The following is a 27,859-nucleotide window of genomic DNA, read 5'->3' on the forward strand; positions in this document are numbered from 1 at the left end:
CTCCCTCTATCTCTATGCTCTCTCTCTCTCAAGTAAATATTAATAAACTCTAAGAAAACTACAAACCAGAGTTTTTAATTTAGCTTCACTGCAATACACAGTATTGATTCTAAGATGTTAGGTAGAGATTTTTTTTAAGATGCTAAAAAACAGAAAACGTTGTGAAGATTAAATTTAACTCTCCCCTGATTATGAAGATTAAATTGTAACCCCTGCCTATTTTTATATTTTAATCACCAAAAGTGTAAATACCCTACTTAAAAGTTGAGTATGGAGATCTGCCCATTTTTAGATCTAATCACCAAAAGTGCAAACATACCACTTAATCTTTAAGTGGGAGGTCTGTGACCCACATGTGTGATAGTGGGTGACGAATCAGAATCGACTGACTTCCTTCTGGGCAGTCCTAAAGTAGGACTTCAACTGTGATTTGTAGGCGTAGAATTAGGGGAAGGCACAGGAAATGCTGCAAGAAAAAAGTGTCTTTAAAAGGGAGTGAAAACTTCTTGAATGAGGTTCTACTGAGAGTTCTTCATTCTTTGAAGTGGAGGCTAAAGAGGAAAATCTGCTAACTGGACCTAAGACCCTATTCCTAATGAGACTGTTGGATTGACATGTAGTGAGTGAAAGAGCTGACTCCTTTCCTGGATATTTTCTGAAGAAACTAGCCTCAGGAGAGACTAGCCTCTTGAAAGAGTTTTCCCCCAGGTCCTTGGCTTTGCCGAGGCCAGCTAAGAACCAACTCTCCCTGTTTAGGTTAGGCTAGGGGCCAGAAGTAAATTACTTAGTGCTTAGGCTAGATATCTCACCCTATCCTCTCTCTGATTTTCCTTACTTCACTCTTTCTACATTTTGCAAATAAATTGTAAATAAATCTCTTTGGAATTAATATAAATTCCTGGTGACCACACTCTTAAACAATCAGTCCAACATTTATATAAATTAACCCCTTTTCCCCCCCTCACAACCTTCATAAAAGACTAATGGTTTTCTAACTATCTAAAACTCTTGATAATGAGCAATCTCCTGAATTATGGGTAGAGGGTTTGCATGCATCTATAGTACACACAAGACTTTAAATTTTATTTTACACAAATTTTATTTCACTAAAATAAAGAGCTTGAATGTACCTTCTCAGGCTCTGGTCCCTGAACCAAGAGCACGCAGACATTTCAGGCAAGATAACAAGGTAAGAACAGAAAGAGATTTTGTGTACTTAAATTTTGTTAACTCACTTTGAGAGAAGACAACTTTGAAAATGGCTTATTTTAATGTTTTAAAAAGCAAACTATTTTAAAAGATACTAAAGCATCTGAACAAGACATTCTGAAGTTCAATACAAAAAGGACCAGGATACACTTGCTAATTGTAATAGGTATTTGTTAGTAGGCAAAAGTCATGTCTTGAGTATAGCCCAGTTTTTCCAGGTTGGGTTGACAGGCGAACTGGATCATTGGAGGAGGACCACACATTAAAATCATGGTATCGTCTCCTGGTGGCGGGAGATGATTCTTGATCATGTCTGCATTAATGAATCCGGAGCTATATTTCCAATCTGCAATGGCATCAGAGGAGACTGTGGTGAGTTTAATGAGAAATTATCTCCCAACTCAGGGCTCTACCAAAGTGGAGGGCTGGGTCAGAGTGGTGCCACCAATGATGTGGCTCCCTGACTCCGGCTCTGGGAAGGCTTCTCTAGGGCCTCTGTTGCCAGATTGAGGGCTAGAGTGCCCGGGGGGGGGGGGGGGGGGCTGTCTGTGTGTAAGCCTGGGAGAGTGCCAGGGAAAAGAGGCTGGAGTTCTTTCCATTTTAGATCCCACTCAGCCTGGAACTGAAGCAGGAGGCACTGATCACTGCAGGGCTTGGGAATTGGCCTCACCAGGCCTTCTGCTTGCTTTTCCTGCTTTCTCATACCAAGAACTCCCATTTGGCCTTGCCAACATATCTGTGACACTTGACAGGGAGAGGAGATAAAAACATTCAACCTGTTCCATCCTGCTGAGGGACCTGAAATGCTCCTCTCTCCTAGGGAACCAAAGCTCTTTCAAGTAGGCCAAAAGTCACTGCTGACCTGGGAACACTTAAACTTCCGGGGCCTGTGCAAGTCAAACCAGTGAGAGTGAGGAGAGAGACATGCAAGATCAGGGCCCTGCGAGGGGGAAGGAGCCTCCCTAAGGCTGAGGCCGCAGCCTCGCCTTCGAGGAGGGAAGGTTGTAGCAGAGGCAGGCCCAGCACCCGGCGCCTCCCTGGGGGCAGCACGCAGGGATTACCATTAGGTGGCCTGTCCAGGGTGTACCACAGACTAAACTTGTCCGGATGATTCTTCACCACGTCTTCGAGCTCCGCTTTCAGGAGGATATCTTCCTCAGTCTAGGAGAAAAAAGATCCACACTGAAGAAGGATCACAATGAGACGTGGCAAGCTCTCCACGTCCGGCCCCCTCACCCTAATCCTCCTGCAGCAACGCCGAGTCGAGATGGTGAGGCCCACCCAGAACAGGAGCACAAATTCCTCTAAAACATCTCCACTGTAGCTTCGATATTGTGAGGCCTCCAAAAAGGCTCCCAGAGGAGCGCTCTATCTCACTTGAACTGATTTAAACCCTCACCTTAGAATCAATACCAAGTATCAGTTCCAAGGCAAGCGGTAAGGGCCAGGTTAGCCGACTTGCCCAGGGTCACCCAGCTGGGAAGTGACTGAGGCCAAAATCAAGGCCAGGACCTCCCATCTCCAGGCCCGACTCTATCCACTATACCACCTAGTGGACCCTTCAACTTATCTATGTCATTTTAATATGAAAAGCTGAATGGAAATTTACTTTTTTTTCTATATTGGAAAGGAAACAGATCTGGCAAAAACTACAATAGTATGACAAAACCAAATACTGACTAAAGTCAACCCAGTATAGAAACAGGCATAATTCCTGTTTCTATTTATCTCTAGGGAGAAAGATCAAATGACTCATATGGGTCAGTATTTTAAATGAGGAAAATCAGATGAAGTTTTAGCAGATGTTATGGAAGCCTTTGGGGATTTGAAGGAATGAAAAATGAAAGGTAAAGTGGGTAGGATGGCAAAAGCCAATGTGGGAAAAGAGTGGGGAAGTTGGGAGGAGAGAAAGTGAGTAAACTGCAGAGGCTGGAATACAAGGTGAGAAAGGAACCACAGGGTGGGGGGTGGGGGGAGGAAGAGACCCAGATGTTTAAGCTCTTTAGTACTCAATGAAGCAATAAGCATTTACTGAGCCACTACCATGTACCAGGCCCTACTAAATGTTGGGGATACAGAGAAAGGCAAAAACAAACACAATATAGCAGGAGCAAAGGGGGCTGGGTTGTTAATGGTTTTAAAAGCCAAAGAAGGATTTTAGAGCTGTTCCTGGAGGGAATAGGGAGCCAGTGGCATTCATTAATTAATGGCACACTTGGGAAGACCACTTTGGTGATCAATGGAAAGATGTGGCTGGAGAGCATGGAGGCAGGGAGGCCCAGTAGGAGGCTCCTGCAATAGTCCAAGCTGGATATGGTCTGAAACTGAGCCAGGGTGGCAGCTGTGTGAGCAGACAGAGGGGACATACATCAGAGATGATGTGAAGGTAGAAATGGTGTGGTGTGGAGTCTGTGCAAGGAGCCAGGAATGGCACAGATTATGGACCTGAGTGACTAGAAGACCTAGGGGTACAGCCCAACAGTAACAGGGCAGCATAGGCAGGGGAGTATTGGGAGTGACGATAATGAGTTCTATTTAGAAGATATTGAGTTTGAGGAGCTACAAGACATCTAATTCAAAAGGCACAAGAGGCAATTGGTGAGGCCAAACTGCAGCGTGCAGAGAGGGTAGGGAAGATATAGAGATCTGAGAATCATCCGCATAAATGATTTAATCTACAAAAGTTAAGGACATCACCAAGTCAGGAAGTGTAGAGGGAGGAGACAGGAGGAGACACAGCAGAGACTTGAGGGGATATCCATGGTTAATGAGTATGACCTCAATGCCGAAAAAGCGAAGGAGAATGAGGAGTGACCAGAGGTGCAGGAGAAGCAGGAGGAAGTGTCACAAAAATCTAGAGAGGAGACAGTCCAAAAAAAGAGGGAGGTTACCAGTGTCAAAGCAGCAGAGAGATCAAGGAGGATGAGGACTGAGAAAAGGTCACCAGATCTGACAATTTAGAGATCACTGCTGATTTGGGAAAAAATTTTCCCCTGAATGCTCAGATCCGAAGTCAGTTTGCAGAGGACTTAGAGTCAAGTGAACAAAAATAAAGTGGAGACACCAACTGTAGGCGCCGTATTTTGTACTAAAAACCCCACCTCCCACCAAAACTCTGCACAAAGCGGCCCCTCCTTGAGGTTTGTTGAATGAGGGAAGCCACAGCCCCTAAACTAAAATACCTTCGCACCCTAAAGCACAGTCTGTAACCATCACTCCTGCCCTACTTAAAGCTCTGTGCTCATGACTTCTGAGGGCAGGAGGAGTGAACTCCTGTCGCCTCCTCACCTGGTTAGCAAAGATAAGGGAGCACTTGGTGTGATCATTAGGGTCCTTGGTAATATGCCGAATCAGCTGCAGCATTGGCGTTATTCCTAGAACACATCCGAGAAAATATTTTCTTTCATTTTCTTGATTCAATGAAGTCAGTCTAGGGATAGATAGGTGCCATCCAAATACCCAAACACGAGGGAATCTGTGCCCCATCCCTGCTCCGTACACCATCTATTAACCTCCTTCTAAAGTTACAAGTGGGAAGAATCTGCTCATTGCAGTTTTGTTTTGATGCAAAGGACAATCCAGATCCTTTCCCTTTTGCCAGGTAAAGTTCTAGAACAAGGAATAGGGGTAGGTCCACACAGTCTGTCCCTCTGAATAAACATGTGATGGCAGCTGGCACGTCTTCAGGAAAGGCTGTGTGGCTGAAATGGATGCAAGCACTACAGGTTCCATATGTCAACTCAGCCCCTGAACTCCACGTCTTTGTAAAGTTCAGTGATTTAGGGGACAACCCTAAAACCTGGCTATCCATGTGAGTCAAAGGAGGTCTGCAGTCAGATTTAGGCTTGGTCTTCTAGACAGAGATTTCAAAATATTTAGTTAAAAAATGTTCCTCATGGCACTATGCCACTCCAAGTAAAGCTTTACCTGTCCCGCCAGCAATCATTCCCAAATTCTTGGCAAACTTCATCTTAGAGTCACTCTTCTTATCTGGTTTGATTGCCAGCTTACCTGTAAATAATGAAGAGAAATAACACTTACAACCTCCCAAAGCTTCCTCAGATTATCTTACAAAGTACTTCCTTTTTCCATTGCTCTAGAAAGTAAAGAGAGGGATTGAAGTGCCTGAGAAAAAAGGCACCAAAAGAGAGGGATTGAAGTGCCTGAGAAAAAAGGCACCAACAGTCTCTTCCACTTTCCTGCATTAGGGAGCACGATGGAGCAAGAGCTAGGAATAGGAAGGGTCTTCACTGACACCAACAGGGGCCCCACAACTATGTAAAGAAGGAAATACAAAACCTTTCAGACATTACAGCACCATGCACAGAATCAGTCATGTATACAACAGGCACAAATTATATTTTTGTTGAATAAATAAAAGAATAAATAGAATATTTTTCTGAAGTGACCATCTTGGGCATTGTGATTCCAACCTCAGGTTATTTTAGTATTTTTCAGAACAATGAAAATGTCTTAGAACATGCTCCATCATTTTCCCACCCAAAATATCCTGGAAAACAAAAGAACCCCTTTCTTTTGGCATGAGTACCTTGTCCATTATAAATCAGGAGCCCATTTGGCCCTCGGAAATCGATGGTATCTCCTATCTTCATGTTATCCAGGTATTGGGACATCTTCCCCCCTTCAGGAAACTTAGGGTGCACATTTTTATAATAAACCTAGAAAACAAGGCCATTTTGATTTTCAGGTCTCAAATCTTATTAATAGCCAAAGCAACTATTATAACTCTACCATTATATTTGCTCATAAAAACAATGACTGCCCCAATAATTTAATCTATTAAAGACTCTGTGGTATATGCCTTCCATCTTAGACTCAAGACTGTGTACTGGTTTCAAAGCAGAACAGTAAGGGCTAGGCAATATGGATTAAGTGACTTGTCCAGGATCACCCAACTAGGAGGTATCTGAGGTCAGAAGGCCAGATTTGAACCCAGGATCTCCTATGTCTAGGCCTGACTCTCAAGCCACTAAACCACCCAGCTGCTCCCACAGTGTAGTTTTAAAAGTCATTCTATGATCGTTTTCGCTATTAGATAAACTTGTACTTTGGACAGGGTAAGAGTCCATGACCAATCAAGGGACAGACAGGATCTAAGAAGATAAAAGGAGCAAGTTTGATTATATTAAACTAAAAAGATTTTGCACAATTAAAATTGGTAGTTAAAATTAGATGGAACATAAAGCTGGACAAAAATTTTACATGACAGAGGTATCCTCTCCAAGATATTTAAGGAACTGACTCAAATTTATAATAACAAAATTCATCCTCCAGGAGATAAATGGACAAACGATATGAACAATCAGTTTTGAAAAGAAAAAACTAAAACTATTAATAATTATGAAAAAATATTCCAAATCACTAAAAGTTGGAGAAAATCACATTAAAACAACTCAGCGATTAGGAAAGATGACCAAAATGAGAAATGACAATTTTGTTTAGGAAAATAAGTACATTAATACTCAACTATGGAGCTATTAACAGGTCTAACCATTCTATAAGATAATCTGGAATCATGCCCCAAAGTCACTAAAATGTGCATTTCCATTGAGCCAGAGATACCACTACTAAGTCTATAATCCAACAGGATCAAAGAAAGAGGAAATGGGCCCATGCATTCAGCAATACTTATTGTTTTGTTACAGTAAAGAATTAGAATCTAAGGAGATGCACATTAGCAGGGGAATGGCTGAATAAATTATGGTATATGATTGCAATATTGTTGTGACTTAAGGAAATGACAAAAGAAATTGTTTCAGAGAAGCCTGGGAAGACTTGTATGAACTGATGCAGAATGAAATGAACAGTACTTTGGAAAAATTTATATGGTAGTAATATCGTAAAAAGAAAAGGCTTTGGAAAGTCTTAAGAACTCTGATCAAGATCCAAAGGAAGAACTGTGGGAGCAGAAACACAGAATAAAAATAACTGCTTGATCACATGGGTCGATGGGGATGATTGGGGATATAGACTCTAAACGATCACCCTAGTGCAAATATCAATAATATGGAAATAGGTTTTGATCAATGACCCATGTAAAACCCAGTGGAATTGTGCTTTGGCTACAGGAGGGGGCAAGGGGAGGGGAAGGAAAGAACATGACTCTTGTAACCAAGGGAAAATATTCTAAATTGACTAATTAAATAAAATAAAATTTAAAAAAGGACTCGGTTCAACTTGATGACACATCAAGATTCCAGAAGATTACCTCTTGATGAGAGGTAATACAGAAGAAAATATACATTTTTGGACATGGTCAATTTGGGGGGTTGTTTTACTTGACTGTGCATCTTTGTTACAAAGGCTGTTTTTCTTTTTTTCTTTTTCCTGGTGGGGGTGGGGGTGGTGGAGAGGGCACGGGGAAGAGAAAAGAGAATATTGGGAAAAGAAAAAAAGAGGGCCAATAAAGTGTTTTCTTTTTAATTAAATTTTGTTTTTCAGTTAATTAAATGACTTTTATTCTCTTACTCCATCCTGAATTTAAAAAAAAAGAAAGAAAAAGAAAAGCTAAATCATTATAACAAATATATTTAGTTAAGTAACACAAATTCCCACGTTGGCTACATTAAAAAATGTCTCAGGGGGCAGCTGGGTTGCTCAGTGGATTGAGAGCCAGGCCTAGAGATGGGAGGTCCTAGGTTCAAATCTGGCCTCAGACACTTCCCAGCTGTGTGACCCTAGGCAAGTCACTTGACCCCCTTGCCTAGCCCTTACCACTCTTCTGCCTTGGAGTCAATACACAGTATTGACTCCAAAACAGAAGGTAAGGGTTTAAAAAAAAAAAAAAGTCTCATTATACAATCCTGAAGTCCATCACCTCTACTGCCTGGCAACAAGCTTCATCACTGGCCCTCAGAAATTATGGATGATCATTGCACTGATCAGAGTTTTTTAAGTCTTCATTGAAGCATTTTTCAAAAAATGCATAGGAGTTGAGCATAAATAAGCAGATTGGCTTTGGAAATTACATTTTTAATTTATTATAACTTTTAAAAGAAAAGCTACTTTAAAGCTCATTGTATACTTAATGTGTATGCTCAGAATAGTTATGTTTATTCTGTTTTATATTACATAGAGACAGATACATAAGCTCTAGAGATTTTGAATGACACCATGTTCAGGCAAAGAATTGTTATTAACTGTTCTCAGACTTAGTTCCTGTGTCCTTTCATTAGATATTCAGTTTGTGTGAATCAGGAGAATAATGTTACAGCTCCATGTATGCCTGACAGGTTCACCAAAATATACATTTTCAATTTCTCTGCCTTTTCACACCTGGGCTAAAATGTAGCTGCCCGCATTTACCTTAATAACAAGGTCCACATGGCCTTTCACTTCATCACTGGAAACAGGAGTATAGGCTCTGATCACTAGATTGCCATTGACTTTGGCAGAGAGATAAACATGTTGACCTAAAGGAGGAGAAAAATAAAAAGTGAGTTTGGTGGAGGATAATCTTTTTTTTTTTTTTTAAATGAACATGAACACAAGTCTCCAGGAGGAACTGCAAAGAAACATCTTTTTCAGAATTTCTGGAAAAGTAAGAAGCATTTCACAGAATCAAAGACTGTAGGCTTTGGAAGGAATCTTAGAGGCCATCTTTCCCCAATTATATTTTAATAAGAATCTCAGCTACAACATTTCCAACAAGTGGTCAACTAGATTTTCCTTGAAGAGCTCCAGGAAGGGAAAAGCTACTATCCCCAAGGCACTCCATTTCGCTTACAGCAAACTGAAATCTATCCTTTTGTAAATTCTATCCCAATCCTCTTAGTTCTGTCCTCTGGGGCCAAAAAGTCTTATCTATAACTCTTCTATCAATTTCCCTAATGAAAAGAGAAAACTTCATAATGAAATTCTCTTGCTTCATAACAACTTAATGCATGACTGACACTGGCCATGCCACTACAATGGGCATGAAGAAGTTTAGGTTTTATTCTCAGTCCTACTACTAAGTAGCTGTGTGAACTTGGGCAAGTATTTCCCCTCTCTAGGCCTCAGTTTCTTGCCCTATAAAAATAAAACAAGACTAGCCAATCTCTACAAAGTCCCTTTCAAATCTAAAATTCTCTGACTTTGTTTAAGCAGACATGTAGAAGATTCTAAATGTAAATGTAACAAGATGCAAGATGACTAGTGGATCTCACGGGGCTCAGAGAAAATCTCAGAGTCCAACCCCAGCTCTGTCCCTTGATGGTCACATTGATTCAAGTCAAATTCCTCTTGATCAAATTAGCTCAACTTCAGAACTGCAGTTTTCTCATCTGTGAAATGAGAATAATGGTCCCTATCTAGCCCTACTCAAGGATATTTTGAGAATCAAAAAGAGATAATAGCTATGAAAATTCATTTGAATGCAACAAATATTTATTAAGCACCTACTATGTACAAGGTCATCGTGCAACACATTTAACCCCCACAAAGTACTGTTCAACTGTTAGGTTTTAATTAGTTGACATGGCCACCTCAGAACTGGCTCATTCTGGAAAATGTGATACACGCTTGTATCATCTGTGGTCATCCCAGAACTTGTAACCTTATCATGCACGTTGGTGATATCCATATATTCTGGTAGTAGCTGGCACAGATTATGGGACTCAAATCTGAACTCACTCCCTTTGGCCTCAAACTATTCCTGCAACCTGATTTAGGATTTTAAAACATGTTTCCTGACTCACACGACCCATTAAATCTCAGTGCTTTGAACAGTTACTAACATCAAGCTATAAGAACTAGTCACATAATCTAAGCTGGGTTTTTGAGGTGGGGCTCCTGGAGAGTGCACTTGGCTGTGTCTGAACTCCTCCTGGTGACTGTGAGCAGAGCTGATGTTGAGGAGCATACCCCAGCCATCTTCCCCAAGTAGGGGCTGTTAGAAAACCTCACTGTTTTCTTTCCCCTTTTGTACGGACTATGAATAAAACTTGGGGCAATTTGCAGTTTGGAAAAAAAAGACCTTAGACCCAACCAAACAGCCTGATACAGAATCCCTTAGAGCTCTGCAGCTACAGGACAAAAAGCTCTCAGAATGTTTGGCTCGGAGCCCTTCTAACCAGTGGGATGTGATGGGAGGGAGTGATTAGGAAAGTGGCCAGTATGGGGATGTAATTCCATCACCCAGCCTAGGCAAGGCCGAGGTCTTTCCCTGCCCACATCACTAAAAGTATGGGTGACAGAGATCAGAGTGGGGTGAGTAGCTTGCATAACCTCTTATCTGTGCCTCTGAGGACTTTGGAAAAGCCTTGGAGCCCTGGTTGTTCTGTTCCTAGTATTCAACCTGTATGTTAAAAGCAGAATGTAGTTTGTTTTAATAACTCATTTCTTAATTACTTAGCTGATTGCATAATTTGTTTTTTAACCCATTTCTTAATTACTCAGCTGACTGCATTAGTTTTCAACACGTTTCCTAGTCAGTTCTCTGATGGCCTTCCTTTAGCCATGCCAGTGCCTCTTAGTTCCATTACTAGAAAGAGGACAGAATATTTGACATCCTTTGGTTCCCTGAAGGGCAAGCTCTAAGAAGAATTGAGAATAGGGACGAAGTAGAACCATGGAGTGGAATAAACTCTGGAAAATGTCTGGATCAATTCAGTCCATAAAATTCACTCAATTCTATTCACTAAGTGAATAGATATCAATTATTTGCCCCACTTCCCCCAAAAAGCTGTGCATAAATAAAGCCACAAGTTTAAACTGTGATGGCTCCTTCCTGCTCTCCCTATTCTTTCTGGCATTTTCCTAAGCCCATTCACACTCCTATACTTCATCCCATCAAGATATGCTAAAAATAAAAATCATTCTCCCATTTATTTAGGGATGCTTTACCATTTACAAAGCACTTTTATGCCTGGTATTTCATTTGATGCTCAAGATTCTGGGAGGCCAGCAGGATAATGACTATTATTTCCATTTTACATGTAAGGAAACTCAAGTCCAGAGAATGGAAGTGACTTGTTCCCTGCCACATGGCTGTTAAGTGGCCTGGTGTGCAAATCATTTCTCAAACTCTGGACTTCTGTTCTTTCATCTGTAAAAGGAGGAATTCAAAAGGAAATTTGTAGGAAAACACCCCTAGAATCCACTGAAAACTAAGTACAAAGGATAACCCAAATGTTTTAAAATATCCAAGCTGCCACACTGCCTTGCCCACTCGGCTCACATGTAAAATGACATGCTATCTCATGGATCTTTCCATCTCAGGAACACTATAAGAATCACATTAAATGAAATACTTGAAAGTACAAGGCTTGAAGTACTAGAGAACCAGAGAATCCTGACTTTCAACTTCTTATGTAACTTTGGGTAAGTGATAATCTCTCTGAGTCTCAGTTTTCTTCTCTGAAAACAAGAGAGCTGGATGATTTTTAAGTGCCTTTTCACTGTAATTCTATTTGTTAACAAATAAAGCACTGTAGAGAGTACATGGGACTTTGCATGTAGTAGGTTCTTAAATGCTGAATAAGAGAAACAAGATATCACAAGTATTATCATTATTATTACCTATGGGGAGCCCTAAAATGTGATCTGATGTAGGAAGTCCAAACCGGAACATCTTGGTATCATGGCTGATTTCCTAATAAAACAGAAAACACAAGAATACTCCATCATTCTTAGTGTTTATAGTGCTCTGCATGCCAGTACAGTGTAGGGTACTATACTATTCAAAAGCAAGCCTCCAAAAGCATAAATTTCCTTCTATTTATGTATATGAGGAAAGCTACCTGGCAGGGAGCTAAGCATATTTGTCAAAAGATCAACTTCCATCCAAGTCCATCAAAGAAGAAAATCTTGCCATCAGGATTTTGCCAACTTTAGAATGTTTGGCTCAGAATTTTAAATGAACTTATTAAAATGAACACACTTATACAGGTGATGTGAGATTGTGATTGTATTTCTAAGGGTTTTTGTATTCTAAAGACATAGGCAAAAAATCACATTCACCACCTCATTTCACATACAATTCAACTCCTCGGCAGACAGGGCTGAAAGAAATTTATCAAAGAAAAATCTAAGCACACAAATAATACATAGTCTATAGCCAAAAGGACCAAGGTTAGAACCTTCATAAAAAAATGAAAATTCATTCTCTAGTCCTGGTCCCAGTTCTGACACAGTCTTGAGAATTACAGATGAGGGGGGAAATTCTGCCATTTTTAATAGGTAACAAAAACTCTACCTTCCTGGAAGTCAGCAAAAATTCACTCATTCCTATTAAAATTACTAGATCTATTCTATCATCTTCTAATCTATGGGTTTGTAACCTTTTATGTATTATGGCAATCTGGTGAAACCTAGGGATAAACCTATGCATAAAATGAAATACATACGATTACCAAAAAAATCAGTTATATTGAAATAGTTATCAAAATATTTTTTAAAAACCCCACATTTCAAGACCTCAGGTTAAGAAACTTTGGCCTTTATATACAAACTCTCTTTTCAATTTTGAACCATATTGTCTCTGCCAAATGGAGAGCTCTTTATCGTGGGACAAGTGGAGGTTTTGATGATTATATGATATGATTCAAGCAGGTTCCATGTTCCCAGGAAAACCCTGGACAGTACATTCAGTCATAGCCCAACTCCTCATTATGAGCATCTTCTTCCAAACAACAAAATCCCAGAACTTGAGAGTTGGAAGGGACTCCAGTGGTCATTTAGTTCAATTATTACCCAAAAAGAATCCCTTAGATAACACACTCAACAAATGTTCTCTGTTTCCAAAGCTCCTATGAACTAGTTAGAAAGAAGAACCCTCCATTAACAGAGGTCCTAGCAGAGGGAGCATTTGGTTAACTTCAGGGACACATAAGGTTACCTGTTTCTCAATCAGGGGCAGTGAGTATTTAGTACTTGGATCCAGTAACGTGATCATGTCTTTCTTCTTTGGGGATCTCATGCTCTTTAAAGACAGTAGTAATACTGATGCACCAACTACCAAAACCGCAATCAAAAGTGAGGCATCCTATATAAATACAACAATGGCAGATCGGATATAGTAAGAAAGATCATGTAGTCTCCAAACCCAAGAAATAAAAAAAAAAGTTGGTTGATACCCAAATGGAAACAAACTAGTTATAATATTTTGTGTGCAAAATGACACCAAACACATCATTTGAAATACTTATTTCATATAAAAGCATAATTTTGGTGACACTGGTAAGGGAGTTTACAGACACAAATCAGAGTTAGAATTTGAATTAGTGGAGATATGTATCTCTCTAAGGTACAAGCATTCAAGGAAGTATACTGAAGGTCACTTTAACATCTCTTCTTGTAAATGCACACTTTTAATGAAAATGGAAAAAAATCCATTCACTCCATGGTTATTAGCATTTATTTTGTGATACTGAATGTCTCCAGCATATCATAAAATCTAGGAATTAATGTTTTCAAGGTTGGATATGGCCTATAGTCTGACTGGAATATTAATGCAGACCTAATGGCTTTCCCAAAAATACAAATAAGAAAAATTATTAACATAATTGATTGTATCAACAACAAAAGTAATAAAAATCTTATTATACCAATAAATGCAGAAAAAGCTTTGGACAAAATACAACATTCATTCCTATTAAAAAACATAAGAATAAATGGGTTTTTCTTTAGAATGATAAGTGTATACCTAAAACCATCAACAAAAATTATCAGCAAATATTCCCTGTGAGATCAGGAATAAAATACGGATGCCCAGTATTACTAATATTTAATACTGTATTAGAAATGCCAGCAATAGCAATAAAAGAAGAAAAAGAAATAGAAGAAATAAAAATGGTTAAAGAGGTAGTAAAACTATTTTTCTCAGACAATATGATGCTGTGTATGGAAAATCCTAGAAATTCAAATTTAAAAATTAGTTGAAAACATAATTAATTTTAACAAAGCAGGATATAGAATAAATCCACATAAATTCATCAGTTTTTCTATATGTTGCCAACAAAATCCTGCAAGAAGAGATATTTAAAGATAACCCATTTAAAATAACTATGGATAGGGGAAAAAAAAAACAAACCTGAGTATATGTGCCAAAATAAACCCAGGCTCTTGACCTGAGCATAATTGTGAAATGCTTTTTTATATAAAGTCAGATATAAACAATTGGAGAAATATTAGTAGTTCATTTAAGGGCAGAACCAATATAATTAAAATGACAATATTTATTCAATGCCATCCCAATTAAATTACAAAAAAATTATTTTATTAAATTTTTTAACATAACAAAATACATTCGAAAGAACAAAAAGTCAAGACTATCAAAGACAATGGAAAAAATATAAAGGAAGGAAGTCTAGCAGGAGCAGATTTTAAACTGTATTAGAAAGCAGTAATTCTCGAACTATCTGGTACTGGCTAAGAAACAGAAAGTAGGTCAATGGAACAGAATGAATATATAACAAACAGTAGTAAAAAATGAAGATCTAAGCTTTTGGGATGAGAATTCACTATTTGGGGGGCAGCTAGGCAGCTCAATGGGTTGAGAGCCAGATCCACAGACAGGAGGTTCTGGTTTCTTAACCCTTAATACTCTTCTGCTTTGGAACCACACACTATAAAGGTTAAGGTTTTTATTAGAAAAGAAAAAAGAATTCAGTGTTTGGTAAAAATTGATGGGAGAACTAGAAAGCTATCTGGCAGAAACTAAATATGGACCAATAGCCATCATTTATTAAGATAAGATCAAAATAGATACATGATGAACAGGAAAAATATTACCTCTCAGGTTTATAGATGAATAATTTGTGAATAAATAAGCGACAGAAAACAGTGAGATGTAAAATGGAATACATTAAATTAAAAGGGTTCTGCACAAATAAAACTAGCAGTCTATTAGAAGGAAAGTTGAAATTGGGGAGGAATTTCATAGACAGTTTCTCATAGAGGTCTCATATCTAAAATATAAAGAACTTTGTCAAATTTATAAGAATATAAGCCATTCCCCAGGTGACAAAAGGTCAAAAGATATGAACAGGTAATTTTTGGATGAAGAAATCAAAGCTAATATAAGTATATGAAAAATGTTCTAAAAATCACTATTGATTAGAGAAATGCAAATCAAAACAACACTGAGATATCATCTCCTGCCTCTCAAATTGGCTCAAATGATAAAAGGGCAAAGTGACAAATGTTGGAGGGGATGTGAAAAAATGGGGATATTAATATACATTGATAGAACTGTGAACTGATCTAACAATTTTGGAGAATAATATGGAATTATGCCTAAAGAGTTATAAAACTGTGTATACCTTTTGACTCAGCAATAACATTGTAAGTTTATTTCCTAAGGGAATCAGGAAAAAAGGAAATGAACTTATATGTTATAAAATATTTATAGCAGCTCCCTTTGTAGTAGCAAAGTATTGAAAACTGAGGGGATGCCCATCAATTGGGGAATGGCTGAACAAGTTGTGGCATGTGATTATAATGGAATACTACTTTGTATAAGAAATAAAGAACAGGTTAATTTTTTTGAAAACACATAGAAAGGGGTGGGGTGGGGAGTGAGGAGGCTCAGTAGCCTGAGAGTCAAGCCTAGAGACAGTGAGTCCTGAGTTCAAATTATATCTTAGACACTTACTAGTTGTGTGACCTAGACAAGTCACTTAATCCCCATTGCCTAGGCCTTACTACTCTCTTTCTGCTTTGGAACCAATACCAAGAATTGATTTTTAAGATAGAAGGTAAGGGTTTAAAACAACAACAACAAAAAAAACATGGAAAGACCTAGATAAAATTATGAAGTGAAACAAGCAGAACCAAGAGAACATTATATGCAGAAACAGAAATGCTGTTTGAAAAATGACTTGTGAATGTCCACCTCCCTAGAAAGAACTGATAAATAGAAATAAGCAAGACAGTTTTATATATACATATATCTTTTTTCCAACGATGCCTTCTATAATGGGAGGTGGAAGAAAGGTACATATAGGGAAAATTTAATGTAGCAAGCAAGTAAATAAATTTAAAACGAAAAATATGAATGTTATTGGTACAAAAGCCCGACAATGATGGGGAAACTGACGTTTATATGACTTTTAAAATTTGCAAAGTAATTTACGTACATTGTCTGATTTGAGCCTCAGGCCACCCATAAAGTGAGTGTCACTGGTTGTATTATTCCCAAATTAATGAAGCTCAAAGATTTTAAGAGAAGCACATTGTCACTACTGGTGGCAGGCTCAGCATCGGAACCCAGAACTTCCGTCCTCAGTCCGGCATACTGTACACTGTGGTCGAATTCACCTAAGGGGTTTTCCCTCAGTCTCCATCCACCCCCAGGGTAGGGCACTATGGGTTGGCAAAATAAGTCTGCCTAAAGGCAAAGGACAAAGGACAAAGGGCAGAACCTGAAGCCTGGGGGAGGGAGGAGCCGCAGTCGCCACGGCCCTATCCTCAAGGAGGCTCCCCGGTCCCCTCAGCTCACAGCGGGCTGAGCCTGGAGATCCCGGCGTGGGAAGGGAAGGCAGGGCTCAGGCCGCGGTCCGAACCTGGCCGTGGGGACTGATGCGCGTGGGTCAGTGGGAAGAGGGGGCGGGAGGGGGTGGAGACGGACACGAGACAGGGCAGCAGGTTTTACCAGGCCTGTGGACGACTCCATGACGGCGGCACCTCGGGACACACGGAAGGCTCAACCAAAGAAAAGGCGAACAGACAGAAAGGTAGACTTCGCGCCGTGACAGCACTCTTGGGACCGCCCCTCGCCTCTCAGACTCCGCCGCACTCCGGCCCGGAGGCTTCTTGCCCCGCCTCTCAGACCCCAGGCCCCGCCTTCCTCCCCGCCTCCATGGGGTGAGCCTGTCCCCACCCCTCCTCAGCCCTCGGACTCCGTCTCCTTCCCACCTCCTCGACCGAGAAAGGTCTCCTGGCCACGCCCCTTGAGCGCTCCACCACGCGACCCCACCTCTCACCCTCAATTCTAGACCTCCCTCTCAGTCCTTTGTATTGTGTCCGGCTTCCAGCGCACTCCCTTCCCCCACTGCTCTCGGAATCGTCCCCCAATAACCCCGCCCCCCGTCAGGTGCACACACCCACTTTGTGCCACTCAATACCACCCTCTTCGCTTTCCAACAAAGTCCCTTGTCCACACTTCTCACTCTCAGACTACCCCGCCCCCCAGCCCAGCCCTCAGCCCTAAACCACGCCCCCTCTCGTCCCTGCCCCTCGCATTCTGGCACGCCCCCGCTTCCTGACCCCGAGTTTAAATTCTAACCCTTTAGTCTGTCTCCTACCCTAATGGAGGCTGCCTTTTTACTGCTCAGTCACCCTAGGGGAGAAGGACGTACTCCCCAGCTCCTTCCTCTAGGGAGCTGGGACTGGGGACCCAGGCCGACCGACCAGCGCCGAGCATCAGAGCAGGTAAAGGGCTCAGGCTTGAAGATGGGCAGCGGGCCAAGCAGGTCTTAATAGAGCCGGGAGCCTGGACGAACTGGGGGATCCTGAGAAATGGGTCAGGGAGGTCACATCCTGATTTTTACCTCTTTCAACCCGTCTGACCTTGGGCAATGATCATAACCGACTTTTCTGTAGAACGCTTCATGGTTTCCAGAGCCCTTTGCAAATATTATTATTACATTTTATCCACACAACCAATGGGTAGTTAGTTATATGCTATTATTATCCCCATTTTACAATTGAGAAAACAAGACAGATAAAGTTTAAGAATCACACTGCTAATATATGAGGCTGGATTTGAGCTCTATCTAAACCGTCTAGGAAGTTCTTACAGTCCCTGAGCCTCGATTTTTCTGTCTGTAAAAAGGGGAATGGACTAGCTGATTTTTTCAATGTTTTAATTAGTATCTTTTATTTTTTACATCACCATACTTTCTTCTAGTATCCTTTCTATTCCTCCTTCCAGAGAGCCATCCCACACAGCAAACAGTGCTTTTTAAGGAAAATTCAAGGAAAAAATCAACACAGCCAATCAATACCTCAAAAAAAGTCCTAAAACATGGGCAATGTGCAGCATTTATGGGCATTCTATACCAACTCTATAAAGGGGTGGGTTAAAAGTGTCCTCTCATATTTTTCTAAGCTATACTTATTCTTTATAATTTTCCATCAATCGCTTAAAAAAACCTCTTACCTTCCATCTCAGAATCAATACTGTGTATTAGTTTCAAAGTAGAAGTGGTAAGGGCTAGGCAATGGGGGTTAAATGACTTGCCCAGGTTCACAGAGCTAGGAAGTATCTGAGGTCATATTTGAGCAGGATCTCCCATCTCCAGACCTGACTCTTAAACCACTGAGCCCCATGGCTGCCCTCACATTAACCTGTATTTACATATCCAAAGAATGAACTAATAAGTGAAAACACAAAGAAATAATCCACATATTTTACCAGATGATGTCTTCTGTGGGGTCAGGAGGAAAGGAAGGGGCTGAATAAAAAAAAATCATCATATACATGTAAAAAAAAAACTATAGTAGTTAACATCATAAAGCTTTGAAGGGATAAAGTTTTCTGGGCAGTTTTCTATTGGCAAGTGCCAGGTTAGAGTTAAAAGTAGCTTCCTGAGGTTCTACCTCATATCTGTTAGATTGGCAAAGCTGACCAAAAAAAAAAAAGAAAATGACAAGTATAAAAGAGGCCTCAGACACTTACTAGGGATGTGACCCTGAGCAAGTAATTTTATTCTGTTTGTCTCAGTTTCCTCATCTATAAAATGAGCTGGGGGTAAAAAAAAAAGCAAACTACTTCATGATACTTGTCAAGAAAAATCCCAGAATGAGGAAAAGACCTACATGACAAACAATTGAAAGTCAACAAGAAGAGACTTCCAGAAAATAGAAGCATTAATACACTGTTGACGAATCAGCCATAGATTGCAGTGATCTTTCCACATTAAAAAGCTTTGGTTTGGTAATGGAAAGGGCAATATTTTACACCATGATATATTGGGATCCAGATCCTTTGCTTCCTCATTCTACCTGCTATAATAGAGATACCTTGGTAGAGTAAAATGGGAATTCTTAGTAGGAAAATAGATTCAGAAAGACTGGAAAGATCAATTCATACTTAATGATAATTGCCAATCTCTTTCAGAACAAGGAATAAGTGTAACTCAGTAATACAAATAGACCCACCCTCCACTGAAGTGGTCTGATATTCACGTCAAGGCTTTTCCCAGGCTTACTAATAGACACTCTTTCCAGTGATCTAAGCAATACAATCCACGTACAGCTTCAGGCATTCACCAATAAACTCCAGATCAAGGGAGAACCTGGTTACAAAAGCTTTATTGAAATTCTCATAGGAGTAATCAGTAATTACTATTTCCTGGGAAGGGATTAATAATATTAGTTCTGAGAATCCTCAAACCTTAAAATTGACGAGTATATATATTCCCTCTTTGGCCCAACCCTATTGGTTGGGTGGGTTCAAACCCCTTTGGGAGGACTACAGATTTTATGGATTCTTTTTGGTTAATTTGACTATTTCTCTAGCACTGGTGCTATTTAACATTGGAAATTTAACTCTGGATTTATTGACACAGACATGAGCAAGAAGCATCTCTTCCCTCTAGAGGATGACACTGTCTTTTTAATTCATGATGCCCTCCATCAGTGATTCAGTTTGCCCTTTATCCCAACCTGAAAAAGTTGGGCTATATTCAGGTAGGCTTTTGTCTACTAACAAATTTCTATTCATACTGCCAAGTACATTTTGGCATCTTTTGAGTTGAACCTGAGAATGTGTTCTTCAAATGACTTAGCCTATAGTTAAATGGAAAATGTACTTGATTTTGAGTCAAAAGGACCAAAATTCAAATTCCAGCTCTGCTCCTTCAGTGATAGTGGGCAAACCATTTCACTTTTCTGGGCTTCCTTATCTTTGTCTATAAATGGGATTTAGGTATAACCAAAAGAAGGAAGGATAAAAGTTGTCAATGCCACCATACCTCTCTAGTACAGCTAGGTAAAACTCCAGGATAATATACCTGATTCTAGTATTTATAGTCAGGGAAATGGTCAAAATAAAGAGTAATTTGCTTACCCCCAACCCAAATATCAACTAGGTTTGGAGAAGCTCCCAGGGATTGTAGTAAAAAAGGTGGATTTGACCTAAGGAAGTTTTTACTAAAATCACTGGGTGAGACTGAGGCTCAGACCCTACACACAAACACATTCACACACAGCTGAAGCATCCCTGAAGCTACGGATTCCCCCCACCAAAAAAAAAAAAGTTATCAACATTTGTTGGGGAAGGAGCAATGAAGCTGGGTTTCTGCAGAGAAACATTGGCAGTAGCAACCCAGCAGGGAAGCAGCAGATGGAGCTCAGCAACCAAAGCAGCTCAGCAGATGACATCAGCTGCCCACAACTCTGGAGAAAGCAGCCTAATAAATGGCATCATCAATTCTGCTGGAACACTATGATAGCTTTGGAGATGAAACAGCATCCCACCACCTGCGATGCAACCCTGGGAACTTGATTTATCTGGACTATGAGTATTCCCTTTCCCAGGGGTGATTCAGGAAACTGAGCCAGTATGCCTCTGTGTGTGTACAAGCTTTGATGTTAGTGGTGATAGGGAAGGAGAGGTCCTTGTTAGTTCCCTTACTATTCTGTCCAGTTAAATTACTTTCTTTGAGTTAATGTCTTCTCTGGTGTTCTTTGGTAAAAGAGAAAAAACATTGGATAGAAGCTGCTGAGCTGTAGTGTTGAATAGATGTTTATCTAAAGAATGATTCACTTCCTAGCTGTGTGACCCCGGACAAGTCACAGCCCCATTCCCTAGCCCTTGCTGCTCTTCTGTCTTAAAATTGATACTAAGGGGACAGCTAGGTGGACACTTCCTAGTTTTGTGACCCTGAGCAAGGCACCTACCCAGTTACCTAGTCCTTATCGCTTCTCTGCCTTGGAACTGATATTTTGTATTATTCTAACAGAAGGTAAGGGTTTTTAAAAATGACTGTTTCATATCTCCAACTCACTTTCAGAAGACTGGTAATATGAAAGCAGTTTTGATAAGTGAGTGCTGGCAAGTCTTTATTTCCTGTGCACGGAGATTATACTCCATTCTAATAGAGAATTGGCAAGGAAGGAAGGAAGGAAGGTAGGAAGGTCTAAGATGATGCTAAAAACATACGGTCCAGAAAAATGAGGTGGTTTTCTTTTTTTAAGTATGTTTTATTGATTCCTTTTTTCTTTGTATCACAATCATTTCCCATACTTTCTACAGACTGAACCCTCCCTTGTAATAAATAAAAATATAATAAGCAAAAACATCTATTACAAAGGATATATTTGACAATGGATAGTAAACCATATTCTGTTCTCATTATCCTATTGTCAGCCAGCCTGGAAAACTGGGCTGTGCTCTCTGCTGTGAATGTATGTTCTTTTCCAGGATCTTCCCTGGTTTTTCTACTACTAGGATGAACATAGAATATACTGATCTCATTCAATGATAATCTGTAATACCCCAGAGCAGTTAAGGGTGAGATAAGCTTAGGGCTAAGAAAGGTAGGGAATGCAGACACACTTGAAAGCCCTGAAGCGACCTACATGGGCTCTAAGATGAAAGATCCTTTGAATTTGCAACACCAGAAACAAGAGGAATCCTCTGCCACTTAGCTCCGAAACGTTAGTAGTCCCAATATTTTAATTCAATTCAACTCAAAGAGCATTTAAGAGTCTACTTTGTCTAAAGCACAATACTAGCTAGATGCTGGGGGATACAAAGATTGAAACAAAATAATTTCTACCTTCAAGAAGTTTACATACTACTAGGATGAGATAAGGTGTGGGTGGGTCTGGGGTGGGATAAGACATGCAAAGAGATGAGTGTACTTTTGGGGGGAAGGAGGGTACTGACAACTGGAGACACTGGGGAAAGCTTCAGGTAGAAGCTAGCCTATGAAATGAGTCTTGAAGGAAATGAATGATTCTAAGAAGTGGAGATGACATCCTGTACAAAGGCATGCTGAGTCCTGTGAATCAGCATATAGACCAGTTTTGTGTGAAATAGATCATGTGAGGGGGAAATAATATGAAATTGATCCAAAAAGATAGGTTGAAGTCAGAGTATGAAGGGTTTTTTTTATTTTATTTGGTCATTTCCAAACATTATTCACTGGAAACAAAGATCATTTTCTTTTCCTCCCCTCCCCCCTCCCACCACCTTTCCCTCTCCCATAGCCGACGCACGATTCCACTGGTTATCACATGTGTTCTTGACTTGAACCCATTTCCCTGTTGTTGGTATTTGCATTAGAGTGTTCATTTAGAGTCTCTCCTCAGTCATATCCCCTTAGCTCCTGTAGTCAAGCAGTTGCTTTTCATCGGTGTTTTTACTCCCACAGTTTATCCTCTGCTTGTGGATAGTATTTTTTAGATCCCTGCAGATTGTTCAGGGACATTGCATTTCCACTAATGGAGAAGTCCATCACCTTCGATTGTACCACAATGTATCAGTCTCTGTGTACAATGTTTTCCTGGTTCTGCTCCTTTCGCTCTGCATCACTTCCTGGAGGTTGTTCCAATCTCCATGGAATTCCTTTACTTTATTATTCCTTTTAGCACAATAGTAATTCATCACCAACATATACCACAATTTGTTCAGCCATTCCCCAATTGATGGGCATTCCCTCGTTTTCCAATTTTTTGCCACCACAAAGAGCGCAGCTATGAATATTCTTGTACAAGTCTTTTTCCTTATTATCTCTTTGAGGTACAAACCCAGCAGTGCTATGGCTGGATCAAAGGGTAGGCAATCTTTTATCACCCTTTGGGCATAGTTCCAAATTGCCCTCCAGAATGGCTGGATCAATTCACAACTCCACCAGCAATGAATTAGTGTCCCCACTTTGCCACATCCCCTCCAGCATTCATTACTTTCCATAGCTGTCATGTTAGCCAATCTGCTAGGTGTGAGGTGATACCTCAGAGTTGTTTTGATTTGCATCTCTCTGATTATAAGAGATGTAGAGCACTTTTTCATGTGCTTATTAATAGTTTTGATTTCTTTGGCTGAGAACTGCCTGTTCATGTCCCTTGCCCATTTGTCAATTGGAGAATGGCTTGATTTTTTGTACAATTGATTTAGTTCTTTGTAAATTTGAGTAATTAAACCTTTGTCAGAAGTTTTTATTAAGATTGTTTCCCAATTTGTTGTTACCCTTCTGATTTTGGTTACATTGGTTTTGTTTGTACAAAAACTTTTTAATTTGATGTATTCCAGATTATTTATTTTGCATTTTGTAACTCTTTCTAATTCTTGCTTGGTTTTGAAGTCTTTCCCTTCCCAAAGGTCTGACATGTACACCATTCTGTGTTCACCTAATTTTCTTATAGTTTCCTTCTTTATGAAGGGTTTTTAATGCTGTCAACCTGGAAAAAAGAGAACTGCTAAAATAGTCAGATAAAACCTAGCCTTTAATCAGGAAAGAGTTAGTGCTCAATATTTGGCCACCATACAGGCACCTAAAAACCACAGAAAACCAAGGGCTCTGGGACATTGGGAACAGTATCTCTGAGAGAATCACCAATGGAGATGATTCACCAAAGACCAATAAAACAAAGGGATCTTATATACCTTTGGGGAAACTCAGGACATCAAACATACACTGACAGGTAAGCAGGCTTGGTAAAGAAACTGTAGCCAGAGGCTGGGGTATCAGGTCTACTATAATGGATACTAAAAGGATGGTTCTTGCACAGGTGTTGGTCTTCTTGGGAACAGATCTCTGATACAATGGGGGAAACTTCTAGGACAAAAAGGGTACTTGATATTTGATTGCATCTACTAATCCCACCTAAACTGGGATCATTAAGTACTCTAAGGTCTCTTCAGTCTGAAACAGGTCAGTCTGGGACTTCCCTCTGGTTGAGTTCTCAGGGGACAGGGGCAAACTTGGGGTTCCCAAAAACGCAGTTGAAGATGCCAAATGTATGTTATATCCTAAAAGCTATAGGGAGCCCTGGAAGTTTCTTTAGCAAGGGAATGATAGACCTGTGCTTTAGGAATATCAATTTGGCAGCTATAGAGAATGGATTAGAGAAGAAAAAAGACTGAGGCAGGATAACAAGTTGACACAAAAGGAAAAAGGACAGATGTTGGTGGGCCTATGGGAAAATAGAGCTGTGAATTGGTGTAACCATTCTGGAAAGAATTAGAACCATTCTCATAAACATACTTCGGCTCTGTAATACTGCTATAAGCCATATGTCACTGAGAGAGCAAAGAAAGAGGAAAAGAGTCCATATGAACAAAAATATTTATTACAGCTCTTTTTGTAGTGGCAAAGAAACTGGGGAGGGGTGTGCTAATCAACTGGGGAATAGCTGAATAAAGCAAGAAAGTAATGGAATACTATTGTGCTATCAGAAATGAAGACATAATTTCAGAGAAACCTGAGAAAGCTTATATGAACTAATGCAAAGTAATGTGTGCAGAACCAAAATGATTTATACTATAACATCAGTGTTGTAAATACAGCACAAATAATTTTCAGCTTGGAAAGACTTAAGAATTCTTATCAATACAATGATTAACCATGATTCAGAGTACCAATGATGAAATGCTACCCATGTCCTGACATAAAGATGATGGACTAATATGCAGAAAGAGATAAGCATTTTTGGATATGATCAATGTGAGAATTTGGCTTGACTATATATTTTGAACAGCCTTTTGTTTTGTTGTCAACTAGAAAAGGGGAGAGGTGAGAAGGAGAAAAAAAATACTTGAAAGCAGAAATGCTTGTTTAGAAAAAGACTTATAAACTGATGTAGAATAAGATAAAGAGAATCAGGAAGACATTTATAAAGGGAAGCAATATTATCAAGACAACTTTGAAGGCCTTAAAACATCACAGTGATTAACCAGGATTTCGGAGAACTGATGAGAGAATATGCTACCTTACCTCTTGAGATAAAGAGGCAGAATTAGACATGTTTTTACATGCTAAGGAGGGAATTTGTTTTGCTTGACTATGCATATTTGTTAGAAAGGGTTTTACTTTTTCTTCTCTAATGAGAAAAGGGGGAGGCATTAGATAAAGAACTGCCTGTTAATTGAAAAAAAAAACACATCCCATCTCACAATTAATGAAAATGCTAAGGAACATTTACAGTGCCTGCTTTCTTCCTGCTTCTACAATCCTGTCGAATCCAGGTTTTCTTTTTTTTTTTCTTAAGTTTAATTAATTTAGAATATTTTTCCATGATTACATGATTCATGTTCTTTCCTTCCCCTCCCCCCCATCTCCTGTAGCCAACAAACAATTCCACTGGATTTTCCATGTGTCACTGATCAAGACCTATTTCCATATTATTACTATTTGCATTAGGGTGATCCTTTAGAGTCTACATCCCCAATCATATCCTCATTCAACCATGTGATCAATCATATGCTTTTCTTCTGTGTTTCTACTACCACAGTTCTTCCTCTGGATATGGATAAGGTTCTTCCTCCTGTTAACTTGGAAATAACTCAGAAACTACCAAAGTAGTCAGAAAAACCCACTCTTTAATCAGGCCACCACACAGAGTCATGAGCTAAATACCACACAGAGCCAAAGGCTCTGGGACTTTGGGAATCATAACCCTGGGAGAAGACACCATACTAAATACCAACTTTGCCCTGGGAGAAAACACACTAGATGCTTCTTCCCAAAGAGGAAAGGAAATTGGGAGTCCTTTTATCTTTTGGGTAATCAGGCATGGGAAACCTACAGAGACTAATCCCAAACAAGTTTGTAAACCTCTGCAGTCAGCAACTAGGGCATTAAGAAGTGTCAGCTGTAATGAATCAAAGGCAAAGGTCAAACTAAGAAACAGGGCTTTATGAGAGAAAAACTTTCATCCACTAGAGAAGCCTCCAAAACAAAAAGTTGTTTAACATTCAAACCAAAATAGGGGTACTTGGCACTGGGATTACTCAAAGGTAAGGGTAAACTGAATCAGCCAAAAATCCACGTTGACACTCCTAAATTCCTCAGAATTGTCCTGGATCATTGCATTGCTGCTAGTAGAGAAGTCCATTATATTTGATTGTGCCACAGTGTATCCGTCTTTGTGTACAATGTTTTCCTGGTTCTGCTCCTCTCACTCTGCATCAATTCCTGGAGGTCTTTCCAGTTCCTATGAAATTCCTCTAGTTCATTATTACTATTAGCACAATAGTATTCCATCACCAACAGATGTCACAGTTTGTTCAGCCATTCCCCAATCAGAGGACATCCCCTCATTTTCCAATTTTTTTGCCACCACAAAGAGAGAGGTTATACATTATTTTTGTACAAGTCTTTTTCCATATTATCTCTTTGGTATATAAACCCTGCAATGGTATGGCTGGATCAAAGGGCCAAATTGCCTTCCAGAATGGTTGTATCAATTCACAACTCCACTAGCAATGCATTAGTGTCTGAATTTTGCCACATCCCCTCCAACATTTATTACTTTCCTTTGCTGTCATGTAAGCCAATCTGCTAGGTGTGAGGTGGTACCTCAGATTTGTTTTGATTTGCATTTCTGTAATTATGAGATTTAGAACACTTTAATGTGCTTATTGATAGTTTTGATTTCTTTATCTGAAAATTTCCTATTCATGTTCCTTGCCCATTTATCAGTTGGAGAATGGGAAGCCATGTTTTCTGATTGCACAAGGTCAGTCTACTCCACATCCAGAGTTTTTTGCAGAGTTCCTTGCTTAACTGGTTCTTGCACCTAGGGAGATAAGGTATCTTGAAAATGAATCAACTGAGTTACATTATCCATTATAGGTGATTTTTGTTTCAGTGTATAGGCTGGTTTCAGTTGTTTTGCATTTCATGTAATTGGTATAAATGATTTTCAGCTGAGAGGCCTTTATGTAATGGAGCCTTGAATGCCTCCATTTTATCAAAGAACTCCTTTTACATATATATATATATATATATATATATATATATATATATATATATATATAAAATTTCATTTGGCTGGGAAGTATGTTTCAGTAGTATACACATCAGTGGAGCAGACAGAGAGGTAAATGACTTATGGTACAAACAGGAAGGTCTGTCTTTGTAGTGAATGGTTGGTGGGAGTTGGAGTGTCTCAAGATGGAGGTGTGGATATGTAAAGGAGTTTTAGTTTCCTAAAGATGTTTTTGGTCATGGAAGACTTGGATTTTGCAGATTTAGTGAAGAATTCTATCAGGAACAACTCAGGGATGAAGTGTCAGTAGTAATCCATGACACTACAAAACTTCTATATGGTTTCCACTTTGTGTGGGACCATCCTTACTCTCTGCTAGCTCATGCAGTATCCCAGGAATTCCATAGCCTGGTTGAACTAGCACTTTTCCAGATTCACATAGAGCTGGTATTTGTGGATACAGGCCAGTATACTGCAGGCTAGCTGGTTGTGCTGGTCATATTCCTAGAGGCATGCCAGGATGTCAACCATAACCCCATAACCCAGCAGTTGTTGAAAGATGATATTCATGAAATGCTAGAATATCACCAGGATGTTATATGGTTTGAATGGCATGAAAGTATACCCTAGATGGTCAGATGGAATTTGAAATATATTTTTCCATTCATTGGCTTCCCATGTACACTTCAGATTGTAAGAAACACCACTGTCCAGAATAATTAGTCCAGGATTAATAGAAGGGGTACCAGGCCTGGGCAGTGAGGGC

At 39.7% G+C, this 27,859-nt stretch overlaps 2 protein-coding genes across 2 annotated transcripts in view; one reads left to right on the forward strand and one right to left on the reverse strand.

Annotated features, from left to right (window-relative positions):
- Nucleotides 1-1,080: 1,080 nt before the first annotated feature.
- On the reverse strand, nt 1,081-17,329 carry LOC100027533 (NADH-cytochrome b5 reductase 2). The gene is made up of 9 exons (XM_001377765.5): nt 16,805-17,329; nt 13,049-13,195; nt 11,731-11,803; nt 8,536-8,642; nt 5,759-5,888; nt 5,137-5,220; nt 4,498-4,583; nt 2,271-2,370; nt 1,081-1,555 (listed from the first exon to the last, which is right to left on the reverse strand). Exons 1-9 carry the CDS (start codon nt 16,823-16,825, stop codon nt 1,383-1,385), a joined length of 921 nt encoding a protein of 306 aa, XP_001377802.2. The 5' UTR covers nt 16,826-17,329; the 3' UTR covers nt 1,081-1,382.
- Nucleotides 17,330-17,413: 84 nt separating this feature from the next.
- Nucleotides 17,414-27,859, forward strand: part of PIGG (phosphatidylinositol glycan anchor biosynthesis class G) — a 196,793-nt gene continuing 186,347 nt past the window's right edge. The window contains exon 1 of the mRNA XM_056802241.1: nt 17,414-17,583. The gene's annotated coding sequence lies outside the window, so the exon portion shown is untranslated. The remainder of the gene's footprint in view (nt 17,584-27,859) is intronic.

Source organism: Monodelphis domestica, chromosome 6, assembly GCF_027887165.1.
Source record: "Monodelphis domestica isolate mMonDom1 chromosome 6, mMonDom1.pri, whole genome shotgun sequence".
Classification (NCBI taxonomy): Eukaryota; Metazoa; Chordata; class Mammalia; order Didelphimorphia; family Didelphidae; genus Monodelphis; species Monodelphis domestica.